Genomic DNA, 20,274 nt, shown 5'->3' on the forward strand with positions numbered 1-20,274 from the left:
TGAGCTAATATCGATATATTAACTAAAGACCATACTTGACTCAGATTACCTCAGTTTTTCCCTAATGACCTTTATCTGTTCCAGGATCCCATCCAGGATGCCATATTATATTTAGTTGTTGTGTCCCCTTTATCTCCTCTTGGCTGTGACAGTTTCTCAGAATTTTCTTGTTTTTGTTTTCGATCTGTTTACTGACTCTCGTTTTGCCTTTTCTAGAATGTCATATAATTGGAAATGTACAGTATGTAGCTTTTTCAGACTGGCTTTTTTCACTTAACACTATGCATTTAAGATTCATCTGTGACTTGTCCTGGTTTAATGGCTCATTTTTTTTTTTGGTGGGCGGGTGGGGAGACAAGGTCTCACTCTGTCACCCAGGCTGGAGTGCAGTGGGGCAATCTAGGCTCACTGTAGCTAGCCTCCACTTCCCAGGCTCAAGCAAGCCTCTCACCTTAGCCTCTCGAGTAGCTGGGAGACTACAGGCACTCGCCACCATGCTTGGCCAGTGTTTTTAAAAAATTTTTTGTAAAAAAGAAAAAAAATTTTTTTGTAGAGACAAGATCTCAGTATATTGCCGAGGCTGGTCTTGAACTCTTGGGCTTAAGTGATCCTCCCGCCTCCGCCTCCCAAAGTGCTGGAATTACAGGCATGAGCCACTGCACCCAGCTTCCTCTTTTTCTTCAAAAATGTCAGTGTTTTGGCCAGGCGCAGTGGCTCACTCCTGTAATCCCAACACTTTGGGAGGCTGAGGTGGGAGGATCACCTGAGGTCAGGAGTTTGAGACCAGCCTGGCAAACATGGTGAAACCTTGTTTCTACTAAAAATACAAAAAAGAATTAGCAGGGCATGGTGGCACACGCCTATAATCTGAGCTACTTGGGAGGCTGAGGCAGGAGAATTACTTGAACCTAGGAGGCAGAGGTTGCAGTGAGCTGAGATTTCACGAACCCTGCACTCCAGCCTGGGCGACAGCGAGACTGTCTGAAAGAAAAAATAAAATGAATGTTTTAAGTTTTTGTATTTAATAGACTTAATTGTTTAGAGCAGTTTTAGAATTACAGAACAATTGAGGAGATAATACAGAATTCCCACATATCCTCCTCTTCCCAAACACAGTTCTATTATTATTATTATTATCTTTTTTTTGAGACGAAGTTTCGCTCTTGTCACCCAGGCTGGAGTGCAATGGCGCAATCTTGGCTCATTGTAACCTCTGCCTCCCAGATTCAAGCGATTCTCTTGCCTCAGCCTCCCAAGTAGCTGGGATTACAGGCGTCTGCCACCACACCCAGCTAATTTTTGTATTTTTAGTAGAGACAGGGTTTCACCATGTTGAAGGCTGGTCTCGAACTCTTGACCTCAGGTGATCCGCCCATCTCAGCCTCCCAAAATGCTGGGATTACAGGCGTGAGCCACCGCGTCCAGTTCTGGTATTATTAACAGCTCAGATGATTATGGTACATTTGTTACAATGTGCGAACCAATGTTAATACTTTTTTTTTTTAAAGACAGAGTTTTGCTCTGTTGCCCAGGCTGGAGTGCAGTGACATGATCTCGGCTCACTGCAACCTCCACCTTCTGGATTCAAGCAGTTCTTCTGCCTTAGCCTCCTGAGTAGCTGGGATTACAGGTGCCCACCACCACACCTGGCTAATTTTTCTGTTTTTAGTAGAGACAGGGTTTCACCACATTGGCCAGGCTGGTCTAGAACTCCTGACCTCAGGTGATCCAACCATCTCAGCCTTCCGAAGTGCTGGGATTACAGGCGTGAGCCACTGCGCCCAGCCTAATACGTTACTATTAAACAAAGTCTGCATGCCTCCTTAGGCCCCTTTATCTTTGACAGTTTCAGTTTTGTTTTGATGACCTTGATGGTTTTTTAAGGAGTACTGATCAAATATTTTGTAGGAAACATCTCTTTTGAACTTTTTCTCATGTTTAAACTAGGGTTGTGGGACTTAGGGAAGAAGATCACAGAGGTAAAGTGCCATTCTCATTACATCATTTCAAGGGTGTATACAATGAGTGTCATTTATGCCCGTTGGTGTTACCCTTGATCAGCTGGCAGAAGTAGTGTTTGTTAGATTTCTCCACTTAAGGTTAGTTACTCTTTCCCACCTTTTCCATACTGTACTGTGTGGAAGGAAGTCACTCTGTGCAGCCCACACCTAAGAAATGGTTATGCCCCATCCCCTTAAGGGTAGAGTATCTGCATAGATTATTTGGAATTCTTCAAGGAGGATCTGTCTCTCATCCTTAACTCATCCTTAATTTATTAATTTTTCCTGTTGTTTATTCATCTCAATACGGTCTTTTTTTTTTTTTTTTTTTTTTTGTGAGACGGAGTTTCTCTCTTGTTGCCCAGGCTGGAGTGCAAGGGCACAATCTCTGCTCACTGCAACCTCTGCCTCCCAAGCAGCTGGGATTATAGGCATGCGCCGCCATGCCCAGCTAATTTTTTGTTTTTTTAAGACAGAGTCTTGCTCTGTCACCAGGCTGAAGTGCAGTGGCACTATCTCGGCTCACTGCAACCTCCACTCCCTGGTTCAAGCGATTCTCCTGTCTCAGCCTCCCGAGTAGCTGGGATTACAGGCATGCGCCACCACACCCAGTTAGTTTTTGTATTGTTTAATAGAGATGGGGTTTCACCATGTTGGTTAGGCTGAAGTCTTGAACTCCTGACCTCAGGTGTTCCACCCTCCTCAGTCTCCCAAAGTGCAGGGATTATAGGTGTGAGCCACTGCGCCCGGCTGAAACAGCCATTTCTCTAAAGAGCCCTGGAACGTATTGGAGAATGTTAACAGAAGCCAAGACCTAGGTGTTGAATGTGCTCTTCCATATCAGGTTGTCCATGCTTCTAGGCCCTCTCAGATGATAGAACAAGGAGCTACATGTGTGTATAGTGGCCTGTGTACACATATCTATAAATATTTCTACGTGTAACCATGTTTATTTATATTAAACATGAATCCTTACTGATGTCTCCAACTCAGATCCATTATCACATGCTTCATTCTAGCCTTCTCCCCTTGTTGATCTGCAAATTCCCACTCCAACAGTAGATATGCTATCGGATGTATATGCAGTGGCTCCTACCACCCGTTTATGTAACTGCTCACTTCCATATACACATGTAGCAGAATCAGACTTGTTCATCTGTACCCCCGTGGGAAACAACTGTATCACTACAGCACAATGCTACATATAGTTCTTTTTTGCTTTTGGTGTTACAGACTCCATTCATTTTGAAAGTGACCTATTTGTACCCCCACCCCCTTCAAATGAGGTTGTTTCTTTTTTTTTTTTTTGAGATGGAGTCTGGCTCTGTCACCCAGGCTGGAGTGCAGTGGCGTGATCTCCGCTCACAGCAAGCTCCGCCTCCCAGGTTCACACCATTCTCCTGCCTCAGCCTCCCGAGTAGCTGGGACTGCAGGCGCCCACCACCACACCTGGCTAATTTTTTGTATTTTTAGTAGAGACGGGGTTTCACTGTGTTAGGCAGGATGGTCTCAGTCTACTGACCTTGTGATCCACCTGCCTCAGCCTTCCAAAGTGCTGGGATTTCAGGCGTGGGCCACCGTGCCCGGCCAAGCTTGTTTCACATGTTTGTAATACATTTATATTATTTTGTCACATTTTTGCATTCTATGCTGGGATCTCAGATTTCCTAATTATTTATTTATTTATTTTTGAGACAGAGTCTTACTCTGTCGCCCAGGCTGGAGTGCAGTGGTACAATGATCTCAGCTCACTGCAACCTCTACCTCCTGGGTTAAAGCAATTCTCATGCCTCAGCCTCCCGAGTAGCTGGAATTACAGGCATGCACTACCACGCCTGGCTAATGTTTGTATTTTTAGTAGAGACGGAGTTTCACCATGTTGCTCAGGCTGGTCTCGAACTCCTGACCTCAGGTGATATGCCCGCCTCGGCCTCCCAAAGTGCTGGGATTACAGGCGTGAGCCACTGCACCGGCCATAGATCTTCTAATTTTTATTTTATTTATTTATTTATTTATTTATTTTATTTTATGTTTGAGACAGAGTCTTGCTTTGTCACCCAGGCTGGAGTACAGTGGTGCGATCTTGGCTCACTGCAACCTCAGCCTCCCTGGTTCAAGCAGTTCTCCTGCCTCGGCCTCCCGAGTAGCTGGGATTACAGGCACATGCCACCATGCCCGGCTAATTTTTGTATTTTTAGTAGAGACAGGGTTTCACCATATTGGCCAGGCTGGTCTCAAACTCCTGACCTCAGGTGATCCACCCGCCTTGGCCTCCCAAAGTTCTGGGATTACAGGCATGAGCCACCGTGCCCAACCTTCCTAATTTTCTTTTAAATAGCATATATTAAGGTCCACTCTTTGTGTTATACATTCTATGGGTTTTGACAAATATATAATGTCATGTATCTACCATTACAGTATTATTCAGAATAGTTTGACCACCCTTAAAATTCCTCATATTCCATATGTATGCTTACCCCTCCCTTCCTCCCTCTTCCTGCAAACACTAATCTATTCTCTTTGTGGGTTTGCCTTTTTCAGAATGTCATATAATTGTAATAATACAGTATGTAGCCTTATGTAGCCTTTTCAAACTGCTTTTTTTTTTTTTTTTTTAAGACTGTACCACTGTTGACCAGGCTGGAGTGCAGTGGCGCAATATCACTGCAACCTTGACCTTCTGGGTTTAAGCAATCCTCCCACCTCAGCCTCCCGAGTAGCTGGTACCACAGGTACACACCACCACGCCTGGCTAACTTTTAAAAATATTTTTAGTTTGTAGAGACAGGGTCTCACTGTGTTGCTCAGGCCGATCTCAAATTCCTGAGGACAAGTGGTCCTCCAGCCTTGGCCTCTCAAAGTGCTGGTATTGCAGGGTTGAGCATCCTGCAGCCAAATAGCTTTTTTGGCCCTGAAATTAAAATGGTCAATGTGACAGACTGCTTCTTATCACTTAGCATTATGCATTAAGGTTTCTCCATGTTCTTTCATGGCTTGTTAGCTGGTTTCTTTCTTATCACTTAATGTTCCTTTTATGGAGGTACCAGTTTAATTATTCACCTATTAAAAGACATTCTTGGTTGCTTCCAGTTTTTGATGATTATGAATAAAGCTTCTGTAACGTGCATGCAGGTTTTTTTATGGACATAAGTTTTTAGATCAGTTGTATACATACCTGGGAGCAAGATTGCTGGATTGCGTTGTAAGATTATGTTTTGATTTTTGAGGAACTGAGAAACTGTATTCCAAAGTGGCTGTATTATTTGCATACCCAGCATAACGATTTGGAAGTTCCTGTTGCTCAGCATTACCAGCAATTGATACTATCATTGTGTTGGATTTTAGCCATTCTCTTAGGTGTATAGTGGTATCTCATTATTTTAACTTGCAATTGCCTATTGGCAAATGCTGTTGAGCATCTTTTCATATGCTTATTTGCCATCTGTATATCTTCTTTGGTGAATTGTGTTTGTGACTTCCTGGCATACAATTCCTAAAATCCTTAGAATCTCCAAAGTGATGCCTTTTTGTATGCTAAAGAGGTGACTGATGGCTGGCAGCCTCTAGGTAGCTTCAGGATGGGGGCTGGTGACCTGAAAGACCAAGGCAGGATTAGAGGTTTGAGACTTTAAGCCCATCCCCCAGCCTTTGGAGAGGGGAGAGAGGCTGAAGATTAGGTTGATCACCAATGTCCAATGGCTTAATCAATAATGCCTACATAATGAAGCTTCCAAAGAATCCCGAAAGGATTGGGTTCTGGGAGCTTCTGGGTAGCTGAATACATGGAAGTTTCTAGAGGGTCGCACCCCAGGGAGGGCATGGAGGCTCTACATCCCTTCCCCCATATGTTACTCTGTGCATCTCATCTGTATCCTTTGTAATTTTCTCTATAATAAACTGGCAGACGTGTTTCCTGGGTTTTGTGAGCTGCTCTAAGCAAGTTAATTGAACCCCCCAAAAAGTATTGTAGGAATCCCAATTTATAGCCGGTCAGTCAGAAATTCTGGAGGCCCAGACTTTCGATTGGTGTTCGAAGGGGAGTGGGGGTAGTCTTGTGAGACTGAGCCCTCAACCTGTGGGATCCCAGACTGTCTCTAGGTATTGAATTGCATTGGAGGAGGGACACCAGGTGTCCGCTGTTAGCTGCTTGCTGTGTAGGAAAACACCCTCCCCCCAGCCCGCACATTTGGTCACAGAAGTCTCCTGTGTTGATTGTTGTTGAGTGAGCGAGTAGAAAAAACACTTGGAGTGTGTTTAACACTGCCAGAGTGGTTAGATTTTTTAACTTTTTTTTAAATTAGCTTATTCTAACATAGTTTTACGTTTTTTTTTTAAACTATTCAGAGTAAAAAATTACATTTTATCTGAATGTAAGGTCTGCAGGAAAAAGAAAAGAATACGTTTTACATGATTACTTAACATATATGCATTTGTGTGTGATGTATATATGTGCATTAAAATAATGTTAACTAAAGCTTCATGAAACAATATTTGCACTTATTCCCTGGGATATACTCTGATATTTTCTATTTTTAAAAAATACTGTTGGATCTCATAGCCGGAAAAACAGTACTCTGATGTGTAGTGTCCTGTAACTCATAGCACCCCACACCATCCATGTTGATAACTGCCCCCTTATTCCCTCACACACCCACTGCTTCCCCTAACCCCTCACATGCTTACTCCCACCCTGTGCTCATATAGCTAATTTTTCTATGTGTCTCATCTGCTCATGTGTGAGAAAGGCCTCAACATTATGAAACAGTCATCACTGGATGGGGCTTCTTTAAATTAAGGCCCAGAGCCAGGCGCGGTGACTCACGCATGTAATCCCAGCACTTTGGGAGGCCGAGGCGGGTGGATCACCTGAGGTCAGGAGTTCAAGACCAGCCTGGCCAACATGGTGAAACCCCGTCTCTACTAAAAATACAAAAAAATTAGCCATGGGTGGTGGTGCTCACCTGTAATCCTAGCTACTTGGGAGGCTGAGGCTGGAGAATCACTTGAACCTGGGAGGCGGAGGTTGCAGTGAGCCGAGATCACGCCACTGCACTCCAGTCTGGGTGACAGAGCGAGACTTCGTCTCAAAAAAAAAATCAAAAGCCCAGGTTGGAAGACACCTGACTGCCCCAGTCTCAGTGCCTCAGTTGAGGTGGTTTGGGGGTTGGAGTCAGGTCTTCCGAGCATAGGAGTTTGGAATGACAGGTTCCACATCCCAAGCCTGCTTTCCCCTGGTTCCCAATCATGACGTAGTCTGCGGAGGGTTGCTCTGTGGGAGTACCTGCTTTCCTGTCTCCTTTTTTTCTGGTGCCCCGGGGCCTACCTCGCTGAGCCTGTTCTGGCTCTTGGGCAGGTTCAGTGTGTTATTGCACATCCCTATTCCTCTCCCTCCTTGCAGTTTGCAGAGCAGTCTCTGATGAAGAATGCCATAAAAACATCGGAGGAGTCATGGATCGAACAGCAGATGCTAGAAGACAAGAAACGGGCCACGGACTGGGAGGCCACAAATGAGGCCATTGAGGAGCAGGTGGCTCGGGAATCCTACCTGCAGTGGTTGCGGGATCAGGAGAAACAGGCCCGCCAGGTCCGCGGCCCCAGCCAGGTGGGTTATGGACTCTGTCACAGGCTTGGCCAAGAATCCGTTACTTCTCATGATTTGCCCTCAAGTGAGCAGAAAAAAATTAAGCAGTTTTGACATCTGGGAGGGAAGGGAGCATCCAGCACCATCTAACTCATCTTGGTCTTAGTTGTGGCATTATACCTTAGAACTTTAAATACTTGTGCAGAACAGGCACTTAAGGAGTGAGAGGAGGGCAGCCATGCTGCTGGTGACACTAGGGAATAATGGATAGCTTCAGAGACACAAGCTTTCGTTGACTGCCCTTGTGTGCCAGGTCTCTACTGAGAATGTAACATCAGATCTGGACTACTCTGCCCTCAGCGATCTCATTTGTTGGGGGTGACAACTCATTGGTGGGGTCCTTGACCCTGGCTGGGAGATCAGTGGAGGTGGGGGCTCTGGTTAGTCTTCACAGAGGAAGGCTGAACTGTTAGGGAATCGGGGAGGGGCAGGGCAGACAAGTATCTGAGGAATTGTAAAATCACAAGGAGTTTGGAGTGATTGTAGATGTTGGCTGGCAGGAGCTGAGTTTTATTCCACAGATACTGCCAGTCTGTGCCAGGCCCTGTTTTCAGTATATGGTGATACATAGGTGAGCCCAGCAGAGCAAGATCCCCGTCCTTGTGATGCTCACAGTTTTGCAGAGTGAAACAAAATAAACAATAAACATAATGAATAAACTAGTTGGGAAATGCTGTGGATGGAAAGTGTAGAGCCAGGATAAAGGGGCCAAGCAGGGATGTGAGTTCACAGTATGAAATAGCACAGTCAGGGTAGGCCTCAGAGCAGGTGAGATTTGAGCCTTGAAGAAGGTGAGAGTTAGCTGAGTGCACATGGAGGGGAGGGCAGCAGGCCCACACACCTGGTGTGACTCAGGAACAGCCCAGAGGGAGGCCAGTGCATCCGAACAGAATGTAGAAGTAGATGAAGTCAGAGAGGTTGTGGGTCCGATTGGGTAGGGGCTTGTGGGCTGTGGCGAGGACTTTGACTTTTACTCTGAGCGAGGCAGAAACCCTGGGAGGATTGTGAGCAGAGGACAGACAGGATGTGGTTGGGGATTTAACAAGATTGCCTTGCCTGCTAGTCATCCAGTGGAGTCTCGTGAGTGAGGGCAGAAGCAGGGGCCAGTGAGGAGGAGGCTTCTGCAGCAGGCCAGGCGACTGGTGGCCGCTGCTGGCAGTAGAGGTGGTGAGAAGGGGTTGGATTTGGGATCTATTTTCAAGATAGAGGTAACAGGGTTTCCTGTCAGATTGACTGTAGGGGTGTGAGAGAAAGGGTAAGGAGCTCCACCTCTGTCCTGTGAGGAGCCTTGTGGTCCACCGTGTGAGTTGGGATGATGTTGACCTATGTAGAAGCTGTATCATAGCCAAGGTCCTGGGAAGGGAGCCAGCATTCAGGGATGGGTCACAGGAAGGTCATGGTTGCTGGTGGTCCTTAATGCATTTTCCTTCCCCACTGCAGCCCCGGAAAGCCAGCGCCACATGCAGTTCGGCCACAGCAGCAGCCTCCAGTGGCCTGGAGGAGTGGACTAGCCGGTCCCCACGGCAGCGGAGTTCAGCCTCATCACCTGAGCATCCTGAGCTGCATGCTGAATTGGGCATCAAGCCCCCTTCCCCAGGCACTGTTTTAGCTCTTGCCAAACCTCCTTCGCCCTGTGCGCCAGGTCAGTGACTTGCCCACAGGGAATGTGCTGGGAGTTAGGAGGCACTGCCTGGGTCCTGGGTCCCTACCTTTGACTGTCCGTCTGCTTCAGGTACAAGCAGTCAGTTCTCGGCAGGGGCCGACCGGGCAACTTCCCCCCTTGTGTCCCTCTACCCTGCTTTGGAGTGCCGGGCCCTCATTCAGCAGATGTCCCCCTCTGCCTTTGGTAAGCCTCCTTTGTCTGGGGGGATGGAGGCTGCTAGGAGCTGGGCGAGACTGGAAGAAGTGGCAAGTCCTGAGAGGGGGTTTCTGGAGCCTCTGGCCATCTCTCCAAGAAAACAAGGGAGAGGCACTGGAGGGGATTTTTCTGACCCAAAGAATTTGCCCCAGAAGGGTCTGGGGTCTAAGTGGGGTTTCACAGGCCTAGCAGATCCTTCTGTTTGAGAAGGGAGTGAGAAGGGCCCTTTGGGATTTCTCCAGAGCCCCAGACGTCGGCACAGGGTGAGGAGAAGGCAGGCTGAGAGCGCTCCATCATCCTTTTCCTCTTCCTCTCGCCCAGCAGGTCTGAATGACTGGGATGATGATGAGATCCTAGCGTCGGTGCTGGCAGTGTCCCAACAGGAATACCTAGACAGTATGAAGAAAAATAAAGTGCACAGAGACCCGCCCCCAGACAAGAGTTGATGGAGACCCAGGGATTGGACACCATCTCCCAACCCCAGTACTCCTGCTCTCCGGTGCCACCTCACCTTCTTTGGCTTCTTCCCTCTTGCCTCCTTCTGTTCTTTCTGCTCTCCCCCCTTTTCCCTCCTTCTCACTTCTCTCTGGCTAGCCCACCCCTGCGCTCCCTCTCATTGCCGCTGCCACTATCACCTGTCTCTCTGCCAGCTGACGTGCCCTGTTGCCCCCCCCCAACCCCACACAGAACCATCCCTGCATTCCACAGGGGACTCGGGCAAGGGTGCCGAAGATAGACGAGAGGCACACAGAGACAGACCAACTGGCAGCCAGGCAGCCCCAGAGGAGAGAGACATTCAGACAGAGGAAAGTCTCCCTGCCCCTCATTCCTTCAAAGATGAGAAAAACTTGCCCTCCCCCCCACCCACACTCATGCCAGGGAGGTGGGAGGAAGAAGTGGGAAATTTCCCTTCCCAGTACCCCAAGAACGTCTGAGCCTTCAATGTTGAATTTTTTCTTTATTAAAATGTACTTTTATCTTATAAAATCAACTAATCAAAAATGATATAGACGACAGCAGTGGCTCTGTGAAGGTGGCATCTCTCTGGGCAGGCAGGCCATGGGGCATGGAGGAGGGCACAAAGATGTGGGTTGCTGTCTTCTGGCCTCCAGCTGCATGGAGGCCGGCCCAGGGTCTAGGGTGTGCACTGGGCAAGGGCAGGGCAGGGCGGCAGGTGTCAGGCCGGCTTGGACAATGAAACCCTGACCTTGCTGCATTCCTTTTGCTTCCACCACCACTAGCCTCTTTGGAATCTTGGGGTGGGGGGCATCTTTGGGGATTATGGCTGCCACCCGGGATTTGAGTTATAAGGAGTGTGGGAGCAGCTTTGGCAGATGGGGCACCCGTGCCCTGCAGGTGTTGACAAGATCCACCATCTGTAATGTCCTTGGCACAATAAAACCAAATGTCAGTTTCCCTGAGCAGCTCTGTTCTGTGTGGGGCAGGGGTTGGGCGGGCCTCTGGGCAGAGGAGGCAATGGCACGGACCTTGGCTTGACCTCAGAGGTGTGAGTGCTCTCCAGCAGGGTCTGTCTGGGGGCCTGGTGTTTGTATTTGATTTGCTGCTTATTAAACCTCCTTCTGGACCTATTACCACTGGAAAAGCTGCGTCTTTGCCTGCTGACCCCACCCCTGCCTACCCTATTTCCTGGGGGTGTGATGGTAGCAGAGGACTGTGAGCTTGAACTTCCTGCCTGAATTCCAGCTTCTTTGCCTGCCTCTCACCATGAATGTTGCTCTTTCCTTATCATGATCTGATGAAGAAAAACCTTGGAAAAGTACAACTAATACTTTGTAGCGACATGAGTTTAGTGGAAGTAACCAGAGGGGCCTCCCCCACTAGGTTTTAGAAGGTGAAGGATGGCTAAACCCTTTTTCTTGTCCCCCAGTCTGACACCTCTTTCCCTGCCCTTCCTAGGGGTAAATCCAAGGTAAAGAAGGCTGGCTAGCCCCCAGGTTTTCTCAAGCATCTTTTTCACCATGCCATGATAATGGAGACCCTCTGGCTGGATGTGTGTCTGGCTCTGCAGTTGAGGGCATGGCTAGCTGAGTGGCTGGCTGTGGGGTGTCTCTGGAACCCAATGGCCAAGCATCTATTTGTTGTAGAGTTGCTTTGAAACCTTGCCTGGCATTTTCTAGCTGTGTGGCCCTGGTCGATTCATAGCTTCTCTGAGTTTCAAGTGTCTCATCTGTACAAGAGGTGATTAGGCTGGGCGCAGTGACTCACACCTGTAATCCCAGCACTTTGAGAGGCTGAGGTGGGTGAATCACCTGAGATCAGGAGTTCGAGAACAGCCTGGTCAACATGGAGAAACCCCATCTCTACTAAAAATACAAAAATTAGCTGGGTGGGTTGTACGTGCCTGTAATCCCAGCTACTTGGGAGGCTGAGGCATGAGAATCACTTGAACCTGGGAGGTGGAGGTTGCGGTGAGCCGAGATTGCGCCACTGCACTCCAGTCTGGGTGACAGAGCGAGACTCCGTCTTAAAAAAAAAAAAAAAAATCTACTCCCTCATGTTGTCTGCTTGTGATCATCTAGAGGGAATATGTATGATCAAAGTAATGTACTACTGGGCACAGTGCCTGGCACATTGAGAGCACAAATGTTAGTAGTACTATCCTTTTTGTAGAAGTTCTGCACCGTTTGGCCCCTGCCAATCTCTTGCCGCTCTATCCAGTATTCTTGGCTTTTGCCTGCAATTTGCCCTCCCCTGTCCTGAGCCACCAACTTTGTCTTTCAAGACAGGTAGAGGGTCACCTGCTGAGAAGCCCATTCACATTCTCACTTCTATCTAAAAATCTCCCCAGTAACTGTACTACAGATAAACTTCATGGCACAGGTTTGATGCCTGACTTATCTGTACATCTCTAATAGCAACATCCCCATCAAGGCCTGGCAGGCTTATAGCAAACCAACCCCTAATAATGTTGGGTGAACAAAGGAGAATACGTGTATGCTTTTTTGGTGGTGTCTGTGTGTGTGTGACTGTGGTGAGTCCAAGTCTTCATGTGCAGCTCACAGTGTCTCCAGTTGTGTGTGTGATGAGGGCTTGTTTCCAGGTGTGTCAGATGGTGACTGAGTGTGGGACTCTTATCTCTGACAGTTTGTGTCTAAATCCAAGATGAGTGCATGCCTGCGTGGGTCTGTGACAGTGCATCTGTGGTTTCTGTCTGATGGGGTGGATGTCCGTTTGTGTTCCTGCAACAGATTCTGGGTAGCTATTTCTGGACAGTTTGTTCCATTGATAAGCTGCATGTGTCATGGTGTATGTGTGTCTGTGTCTGAACAGGTCTATCCATGTCTGCTTTTGTGACACTGCCACAAATGTGACTCTATCACATCAGTACATGTCTGCCTTCAGAGTAGTGCATGTGTGTTCCTGGAGCATCTGTGTATCTTCTGTGACAGACTCTGCGTCTCTCATTTCTGGGACAGTACAAGTCTTGCTGTGACAGTGCATGTCTGATGGTGACAGTGTGTTTGTGACAGGTTCTGCCAGTGTGTTTGACGGGACATTTCTGTGTTATCACATGGCAAATGTAGGTCTGCGTGAGTGCCTTTCTGTAACAGTGTATCTCTGGGTGTCATTCTAGGACATAACTATTTTTCTGACAGTGTGCCTGCCTGAAAGTGTATGTCAGTCTCTGGCTGCATGTGTATCTAGGTCATTTCTGTGAATGTGTCTGACAGTATGTGTTTGTGTATATCCTGGCATTCATGTTGTCTTTGGAGTGCATTTTTCTTCCTGGGGTGTGGCGCCTTCTCTGGCTGTTTTTCACAAATTTGTGTCAGGGTTGCCACTTGTCTAGCAGCCTCTATCATGTTTCTCAGTCCTTGCCTCTCTCAACTCCAAGTGCAGCCCATGCCACCACCACTCTGGGCTCACCCCCATCCCCCAAGAACCACCCTCTGCTGTTCTAGATTCTAGACCTGCTGACTGGGCCCAGGGCTCAGGGTTAAAAGCTCCAATAAACACTCCCCAGGCAATGCTGCCTTTGACCAATGCGCACCCGTGGCGTTGATGGTGTGGGTTCCCCCTCCCTGGCTACCAGATATTTCCAGGGCCCTGGCCTCAGCTTTCCAGTGAAGGCCGCCTGGAAGACTCCGGTGAAGGAGTCCGACAAGCACCTTTCGAGACGGGGTCCTGGATAGATTCTTAGAAGCCCGGCCTGGCGCTATCTCTGTGCTAATATCCAGGCAGCGGCGGCAAACCAACTTCCCAGGAAAGGATACTGCGCAGTTATTTTTTAAGTGTAAATACACACACCGACACCACTACCAACAACAACCCCGCGCAACAACCAAAACAAGCGCGGTGCTGCAAAGGGATTCCCAGAACCGGTTTCCTCTTGGTGTGAGCCCCACCTCAAGCCCCCTCATTTACATGCAGGCCCCGCCTCCTCGGAAGAACCGAGCGTGTATTTGCATAAGGGGGCACTTGAAACGATGAGGGTGGTATGCAAATAAGGAGTGGCTCCGATTGGCTGTGGTACAGCAGGTGCCGCGTCCGGATTGATCAAAGCCAGGTGGGCGGGGCTGTCGCCCAGGGTGACTCTCCCGGGAGGCGCGTGCCCAGGCTCAGTAGCATTGGGGCTGGCGCGCGCGGCGAATCTTAACGCTGCGCCGTCTGCGGGCGCTTCCGGACCACCAGTTTCTCTGCCTTCCACCCTGGCGCCCCCCAGCCCTGGCTCCCCAGCTGCGCTGCCCCGGGCGTCCACGCCCTGCGGGCTTAGCGGATTCAGTGGACTCAATCTGCGCAGCGCCACCTCCATGTTGACTAAGCCTCTGCAGGGGCCTCCTGCGCCCCCCGTGACCCCCACGCCGCCGCCAGGTGAGCACATCCTCCCCTGCTACAACCAGACGGGGTGGGCTGGAATGATGGGTTGCAGCGCGGGGGGAGGGAGTCGTGGCTGGGCTCAGCACGCTACCACCCTGACTTCCTCGCCTCCGCCTGCGTAGGAGGCAAGGATCGGGAAGCGTTCGAGGCCGAGTACCGACTCGGCCCCCTCCTGGGTAAGGGGGGCTTTGGCACCGTCTTCGCAGGACACCGCCTCACAGATCGACTCCAGGTATCCGTCACAAGGGTCTTGGGAGGGTCAGGTGCGTGTGGCGGGGGCGGGGATCCTGGGCCTGGAATGCTGGTTGACCGAGGAGTGAGCCTGCAGTGTGTGTAGAGGACCGGGGGTGTGTGTGTGTGTGTGTCCGAGGAGTGAGCCTGCAGTGTGTGTAGAGGGCCAGGTGTGTGTGTCCGTGTGCGCGCGTGTGTGTCGGTCTAGGGGGTTGTGTTGGGGGTGAGGGGACAGGGGGCTTCAGATTCCGGAGGTCCTCGACCCCAGGGTCCAGGCTGCGTATGTGTGGGAAAGCGGGGACCTAGATGTGAGATTTATGGGACTTTTGGAGGTAGGTGTCCAGTGTGAAGTCATACGGACCAGGACCCTGGTACAGAGTTGGGGTGTCGTAGAGCTAAATAGGAAGATTGTGGGCCTGGGGTATCAGGAAATCTAGAACTCAGGACTTGGAGTGATGAGTCCTGGTGCCTGAGAACGGAGAGCCCAGGGCTCAGGAAGGTGAGAGAGATGAACCTGGTTCCGAGGACTTGTAGGGCAGTGGAGACGCCCTGGAATGAGTTGTGTGGGGTGGTGTGGTTGGGGATCAGAAAGACTAGACTGCTGGTAGATGGAGGAATACTGGAGGTAGGCAGAAGGTCTAGACTGGGAGGGGTCTGGGGATCACTGGCTGGCCTCCTTACCATGCCCCTCTCTTCTCCAGGTGGCCATCAAAGTGATTCCCCGGAATCGTGTGCTGGGCTGGTCCCCCTTGGTGAGTACCTTCGGAGCCCTTCCTGACCTACCTATTCCATCACTGATGATGAATTCACCTCCTTGCTTTTCCAGGGGATGTATGACTCCCTGGGCCCTGTAACAGTGAGAACACTCCTGCCAGCCCATGTATACTCCCTTGGGGTGACATACAGTTCTGATTCACCCCAATTCCCCTAGAGCCCTGGATTCTCCCCTCCAACAATCCTTTCCCATCCTCCCTCCAAACACTGCTGGGGGACTGCCCGCAGGGCATGCTGGTGGGGAACGAGGGGCAGAGGTCACTGGTTGCCATGGTGATGGTGGCTGCTTCTCTCCTGCCGTTATAGCGCTAACCGACATCAGGGCGGGTCTGGGCAAGTTGTAGAGTTGGGAGCGCCCCCTGGCGGGCTCTAGAGGAAATTGCGCCTGCGCAATATCGGAATTTTTGCGTCTCGGCGAGAAAACGTCTGCTGCTGTGCAAGTCAGCAGCCTGGCCAGGAGAGGGCTCTACCTCAGCCCAGAAGGTTGCTGGTCGAAGTGTTCCTGCGCAGGGCGTGGGGAGGCGGTTGGGGGGCGGATTTTGTGGCCAGTAGCGTTTATACTTTATTTTTCTTTATTTTTTTGGAGACACAGTCTCCCTCTGTTGCCCAGGCTGGAGTGAGGTGACGCGATCTCGGCTCACTGCAACCTCCGTCGGGTTCGAGCGATTCTCCTGCCTCAGCCTCCCAAGTAGCTGGGACTACAGGAGCGCACAACCATGCCCAGCTAATTTTCATATTTTTAGTAGAGACAGGGTTTCACCATGTTGGCCAGGCAGGTTTTGAACTGCCGACCTCAGGTGATCCACCTGCCTCGGCCTCCCACAGTGCTGAGCCACCGCGCCCGGCCTCTAATTTTGTATTTTTAGTAGAGACGGGGTTTCTCCATGTTGGTCAGGCTGGTCTCGAACTCCCGACCTCGGGTGATCTGCCTGCCCCAGCCTCCCAAAGTGTTGGGATTACAGGCGTGAGCCACTGTGCAGGGCCACGTTTATGCTTTTTATTGACTGGTTCTAGGTGCTTGGTGATGCTGACAAAATACATGATAACACTAAGTCCTTTTGTACTAGGTCCTTTGCAATAAATCAGTCAGCTGTTTAACAAATTAGGTATATTGAACACCTACTATATGACAGACACAATTCTAGACACTCAGCAAAGTATTACATAATTATTGAGAGCTCATTTTTTGCTAGGGCATTTTTTACTAATTGTTTTACCTGTTTGACAAATATTTATTCAGCCCTACTTTGTTAGCAGCCACTGTTCTAGTGCTTCATATAGGTCCGTGAACAAAACACACCATTACACAATAACAGTGTTTATTGAGTGCTAACTGCTTGTCAGAGCCCATGCTATCAAGTGCTGTCATCTGTTTAACATTTATTGAGCACCTACTGTGTAAGGTACTATTCTAATCTCCTGAGATATGTCAGGGAACAAAACAAAATACCACATAATGGTGCTGCTTCTGCTGAAGGCCTTTTGTTAAAAACCAGTTTTTTCTATTTTTGTTGGTTTTGAGACAGCTGGAGTGCAGTGGTGCGATCTTGGCTCACTGCAACCTTTCCCTTCTGGGCTCAAGGGACCCTCCCACCTCAGCCTCCCGAGTAGCTGGGACTACAGGTGCATTTCATCAAACCTGGCTAATTTTTGTGTTTGTGTAGAGACAGGGTCTTGCCATTTTGCCCAGGCTGATCTTGAACTCTTGGGGTCAAGCAATCCACCCACATCAGCCTCCCAAAGTGCTGGGATTACAGGGATGAGCCTCTGTGCCCGGCCAAACTTTCGTTTATTCAAATGTTTATTGATCTACTACATGCAAGACTTGTGCAGGCTCTTTGCTGGTTTCACCCTCTCAATCACTGTGTGAGTTTGTGTCTTTAGGGAAACTGAGGCCCAGGAAGGGAAGTGAGTTGCTCAACAACACACTGTCAGGAGAAGGGGCCCTAATTTGAGCTTAGGTAAAAAGCCTCAGAGCTGTTGCCCTGACATCTGTCTTTTTTCTCTCTCTGCTTCCCACCCTACCTGTTCCCCCAGTCAGACTCAGTCACATGCCCACTCGAAGTGGCACTGCTATGGAAAGTGGGTGCAGGCGGTGGGCACCCTGGCGTGATCCGCCTGCTTGACTGGTTTGAGACACAAGAGGGCTTCATGCTGGTCCTCGAGCGGCCTTTGCCTGCCCAGGATCTCTTTGACTATATCACAGAGAAGGGCCCGCTGGGTGAAGGCCCAAGCCGCTGCTTCTTTGGTCAAGTAGTGGCAGCCATCCAGCATTGCCATGCCCGTGGAGTTGTCCATCGTGACATCAAGGATGAGAACATCCTGATAGACCTACGCCGTGGCTGTGCCAAACTCATTGATTTTGGTTCTGGTGCCCTGCTCCATGATGAACCCTACACTGACTTTGATGGTAAGGCTTCTCTAAATCTCCCTGGAGGGATTGTTTTTACTTGATGGACTTGTGACCTTTGGCCTCCAGTGGTGGGGTATCCTGTAATCCTTGACCCATACTGCATCTGTATAAGATGATCGATTGCTAATACTGGGGAATTCTCAGCCTTGCCCTCTGATAAAGTCCATCTTTTAACAGTGCGCTAACCTTATTCTGGGCTCCTATTCTGGTGAGGGTATCCTGTTACTATCCTGAGTATCCTTTCTCTGGTAAAGGGATCCTGTTACTTCTCAATGCTTTTATTCTGTTGAGGGGACTTTGCTATTTTAGCTGCTCTTTATCTAGTGAGGGGACTCTGCTTTTATCTTGAGTGCTCTTAATTGTGGTGAGGCCATCCTTCCTGGGGAGTTTGGGGTTGGAGAAGGGCATCATGAGAGTGAGTGGTCTAACCCCTGGCTTGTGTGCAGGGACAAGGGTGTACAGTCCCCCAGAGTGGATCTCTCGACACCAGTACCATGCACTCCCAGCCACTGTCTGGTCACTGGGTATCCTCCTCTATGACATGGTGTGTGGGGACATTCCCTTCGAGAGGGACCAGGAGATTCTGGAAGCTGAGCTCCACTTCCCTGCTCATGTCTCCCCAGGTGAGGCCTCACTGACCCCAGCCCAGAAGACTCCATCCCTCCCAGGGATCAGTACCCCCTACTGACTGCTAATCTTCCCTCTGCTTCTTGGCCCACAGACTGCTGTGCCCTAATCCGCCGGTGCCTGGCCCCCAAACCTTCTTCCCGACCCTCACTGGAAGAGATCCTGCTGGACCCCTGGATGCAAACACCAGCCGAGGATGCACCCCTCAACCCCCCCAAAGGAGGCCCCGCCCCTTTGGCCTGGTCCTTGCTACCCTAAGCCTGGCCTGGTCTGGCCCCCAGTGGTCGGAAGAGCCATCCCATGGCCATGTCACAGGGATAGACGGACATTTGTTGACTTGGTTTTACAGGTCATTACCGGTTATTAAAGTCCAGTATTACTAAGGTAAGGGATTGAGGATCAGGGGTTAGAAGACATAAACCAAGTCTGCCCAGTTCCCTTCCCAATCCTACAAAGGAGCCTTCCTCCCAGAACCTGTGGTCCCTGATTCTGGAGGGGGAAGTTCTTGCTTCTCATTTTGCTAAGGAAGTTTATTTCAGTGAAGTTGTTCCCATTCTGAGCCCCAGGACTCTTATTCTGATGACGTGTCACCCCCACATTGGCACCTCCTACTACCACCACACAAACTTAGTTCATATGCTCTTACTTGGGCAAGGGTGCTTTCCTTCCAATACCCCAATTGCTTTTATTTTAGTAAAGGGACCCTTTCCCCTAGCCTAGGGTCCCATATTGGGTCAAGCTGCTTACCTGCCTCAGCCCAGGAGTCCTTATTCTGGGGGAGGTAATGCCCTGCTGTTACCCAAGGCTTTTTTTTTTTTTTTTTCCTTTTTTTTTTTTTTTTTTTTTTTTTTTGGGTGAGGGGACCCTACTCTTATCCCAAGTGCTCTTATTCTGGTGAGAAGAACCTTACTTCCATAATTTGGGAAGGAATGGAAGATGGACACCACCGGACACCACCAGACACTAGGATGGGATGGATGGTTTTTTGGGGGATGGGCTAGGGGAAATAAGGCTTGCTGTTTGTTCTCCTGGGGCGCCCCCCTCCAACTTTTGCAGATTCTTGCAACCTCCTCCTGAGCCGGGATTGTCCAGTTGCTAAAATGTAAATAATCACGTATTGTGGGGAGGGGAGTTCCAAGTGTGACCTCCTCTCTTCTCCCCCTGCCTGGATTATTTAAAAAGCCATGTGTGGAAACCCACTATTTAATAAAAGTAATAGAATCAGAAGCGGCTGGCCATTTGTAGGTGTGAGGCTTTTATGGAGCATCTACTTTGCACTGAGATAGACTGTCCCTCTGCTTTGTCCTCAGGAAGCCACAGTCTTATGTTGCCATCCTAAAGACCTTTAAGGGTTCTTGAAACTGCACCACAAAAAAAAACAAAAAACAAAAAATCTTGATTCCCCCTGCCCCTGATCTTAGGCAGCGCCCAGTATGTGTAGAAGGGCTGTCTGTTGGAGATACTGTGCATGAAGGTGGAAGGTGTTTAGGGTACATCCCCAATCAAGATGGCCATCTCAGAAGCAGATAAAACTACCTTCCCTGGCACCCCAGGAGAAGGAGGAAGCCCTTTTCCATGTTGGAGAAGAAGAGCCCTATCAGGGTACTGATGAGGGCGGGGCTAGTTGGGCACTGACTGGAATCTGTCCAGGGTGTAGTCACCTGTTTTGCTTTTTTTTTTTTTTTTTTTTTTTTTTTTGAGACAAAAGTCTTGATCTCGGCTCACTGCAACCTCTGCCTCCCGGGTTCACACCATTCTCCTGCCCCAGCCTCTCTACAGGCGTCCGCCACCACGCCCGGCTAATTTTTTGCATTTTAGTAGAAACGGGGTTTCACCGTGTTCACCAGGATGGTCTCGATTTCCTGACCTTGTGATCCGCCCGCCTCGGTCT

At 49.5% G+C, this 20,274-nt stretch overlaps 2 protein-coding genes across 7 annotated transcripts in view; both read left to right on the top strand.

Moving 5' to 3' along the window:
- OTUD5 (OTU deubiquitinase 5) overlaps positions 1 to 11,098 on the top strand; it is a 35,969-nt gene extending 24,871 nt beyond the window's left edge. For 2 of the 6 annotated variants that reach the window (XM_025372097.1, XM_025372099.1), the window contains exons 6-9: positions 7,399 to 7,602; positions 9,082 to 9,283; positions 9,374 to 9,487; positions 9,824 to 10,920. In XM_025372097.1, the coding sequence (XP_025227882.1) occupies positions 7,399 to 7,602; positions 9,082 to 9,283; positions 9,374 to 9,487; positions 9,824 to 9,945 (642 nt within the window). In that variant the 3' untranslated portion in view covers positions 9,946 to 10,920. Of the gene's footprint in view, positions 1 to 7,398; positions 7,603 to 9,081; positions 9,284 to 9,373 lie in introns of all 6 variants that reach the window. The other 4 variants (XM_025372095.1, XM_025372096.1, XM_025372100.1 and 1 more) reach the window with 3 other exon arrangements.
- Positions 11,099 to 13,486: 2,388 nt separating this feature from the next.
- On the top strand, positions 13,487 to 19,610 carry PIM2 (Pim-2 proto-oncogene, serine/threonine kinase). The gene is made up of 6 exons (XM_025372106.1): positions 13,487 to 14,332; positions 14,461 to 14,570; positions 15,271 to 15,321; positions 17,381 to 17,753; positions 18,203 to 18,379; positions 18,478 to 19,610. Exons 1-6 carry the CDS (start codon positions 14,272 to 14,274, stop codon positions 18,639 to 18,641), a joined length of 936 nt encoding a protein of 311 aa, XP_025227891.1. The 5' UTR covers positions 13,487 to 14,271; the 3' UTR covers positions 18,642 to 19,610.
- Positions 19,611 to 20,274: the final 664 nt, after the last annotated feature.

The sequence above is a fragment of the Theropithecus gelada genome, chromosome X (assembly GCF_003255815.1).
Source record: "Theropithecus gelada isolate Dixy chromosome X, Tgel_1.0, whole genome shotgun sequence".
Taxonomy (NCBI): Eukaryota; Metazoa; Chordata; class Mammalia; order Primates; family Cercopithecidae; genus Theropithecus; species Theropithecus gelada.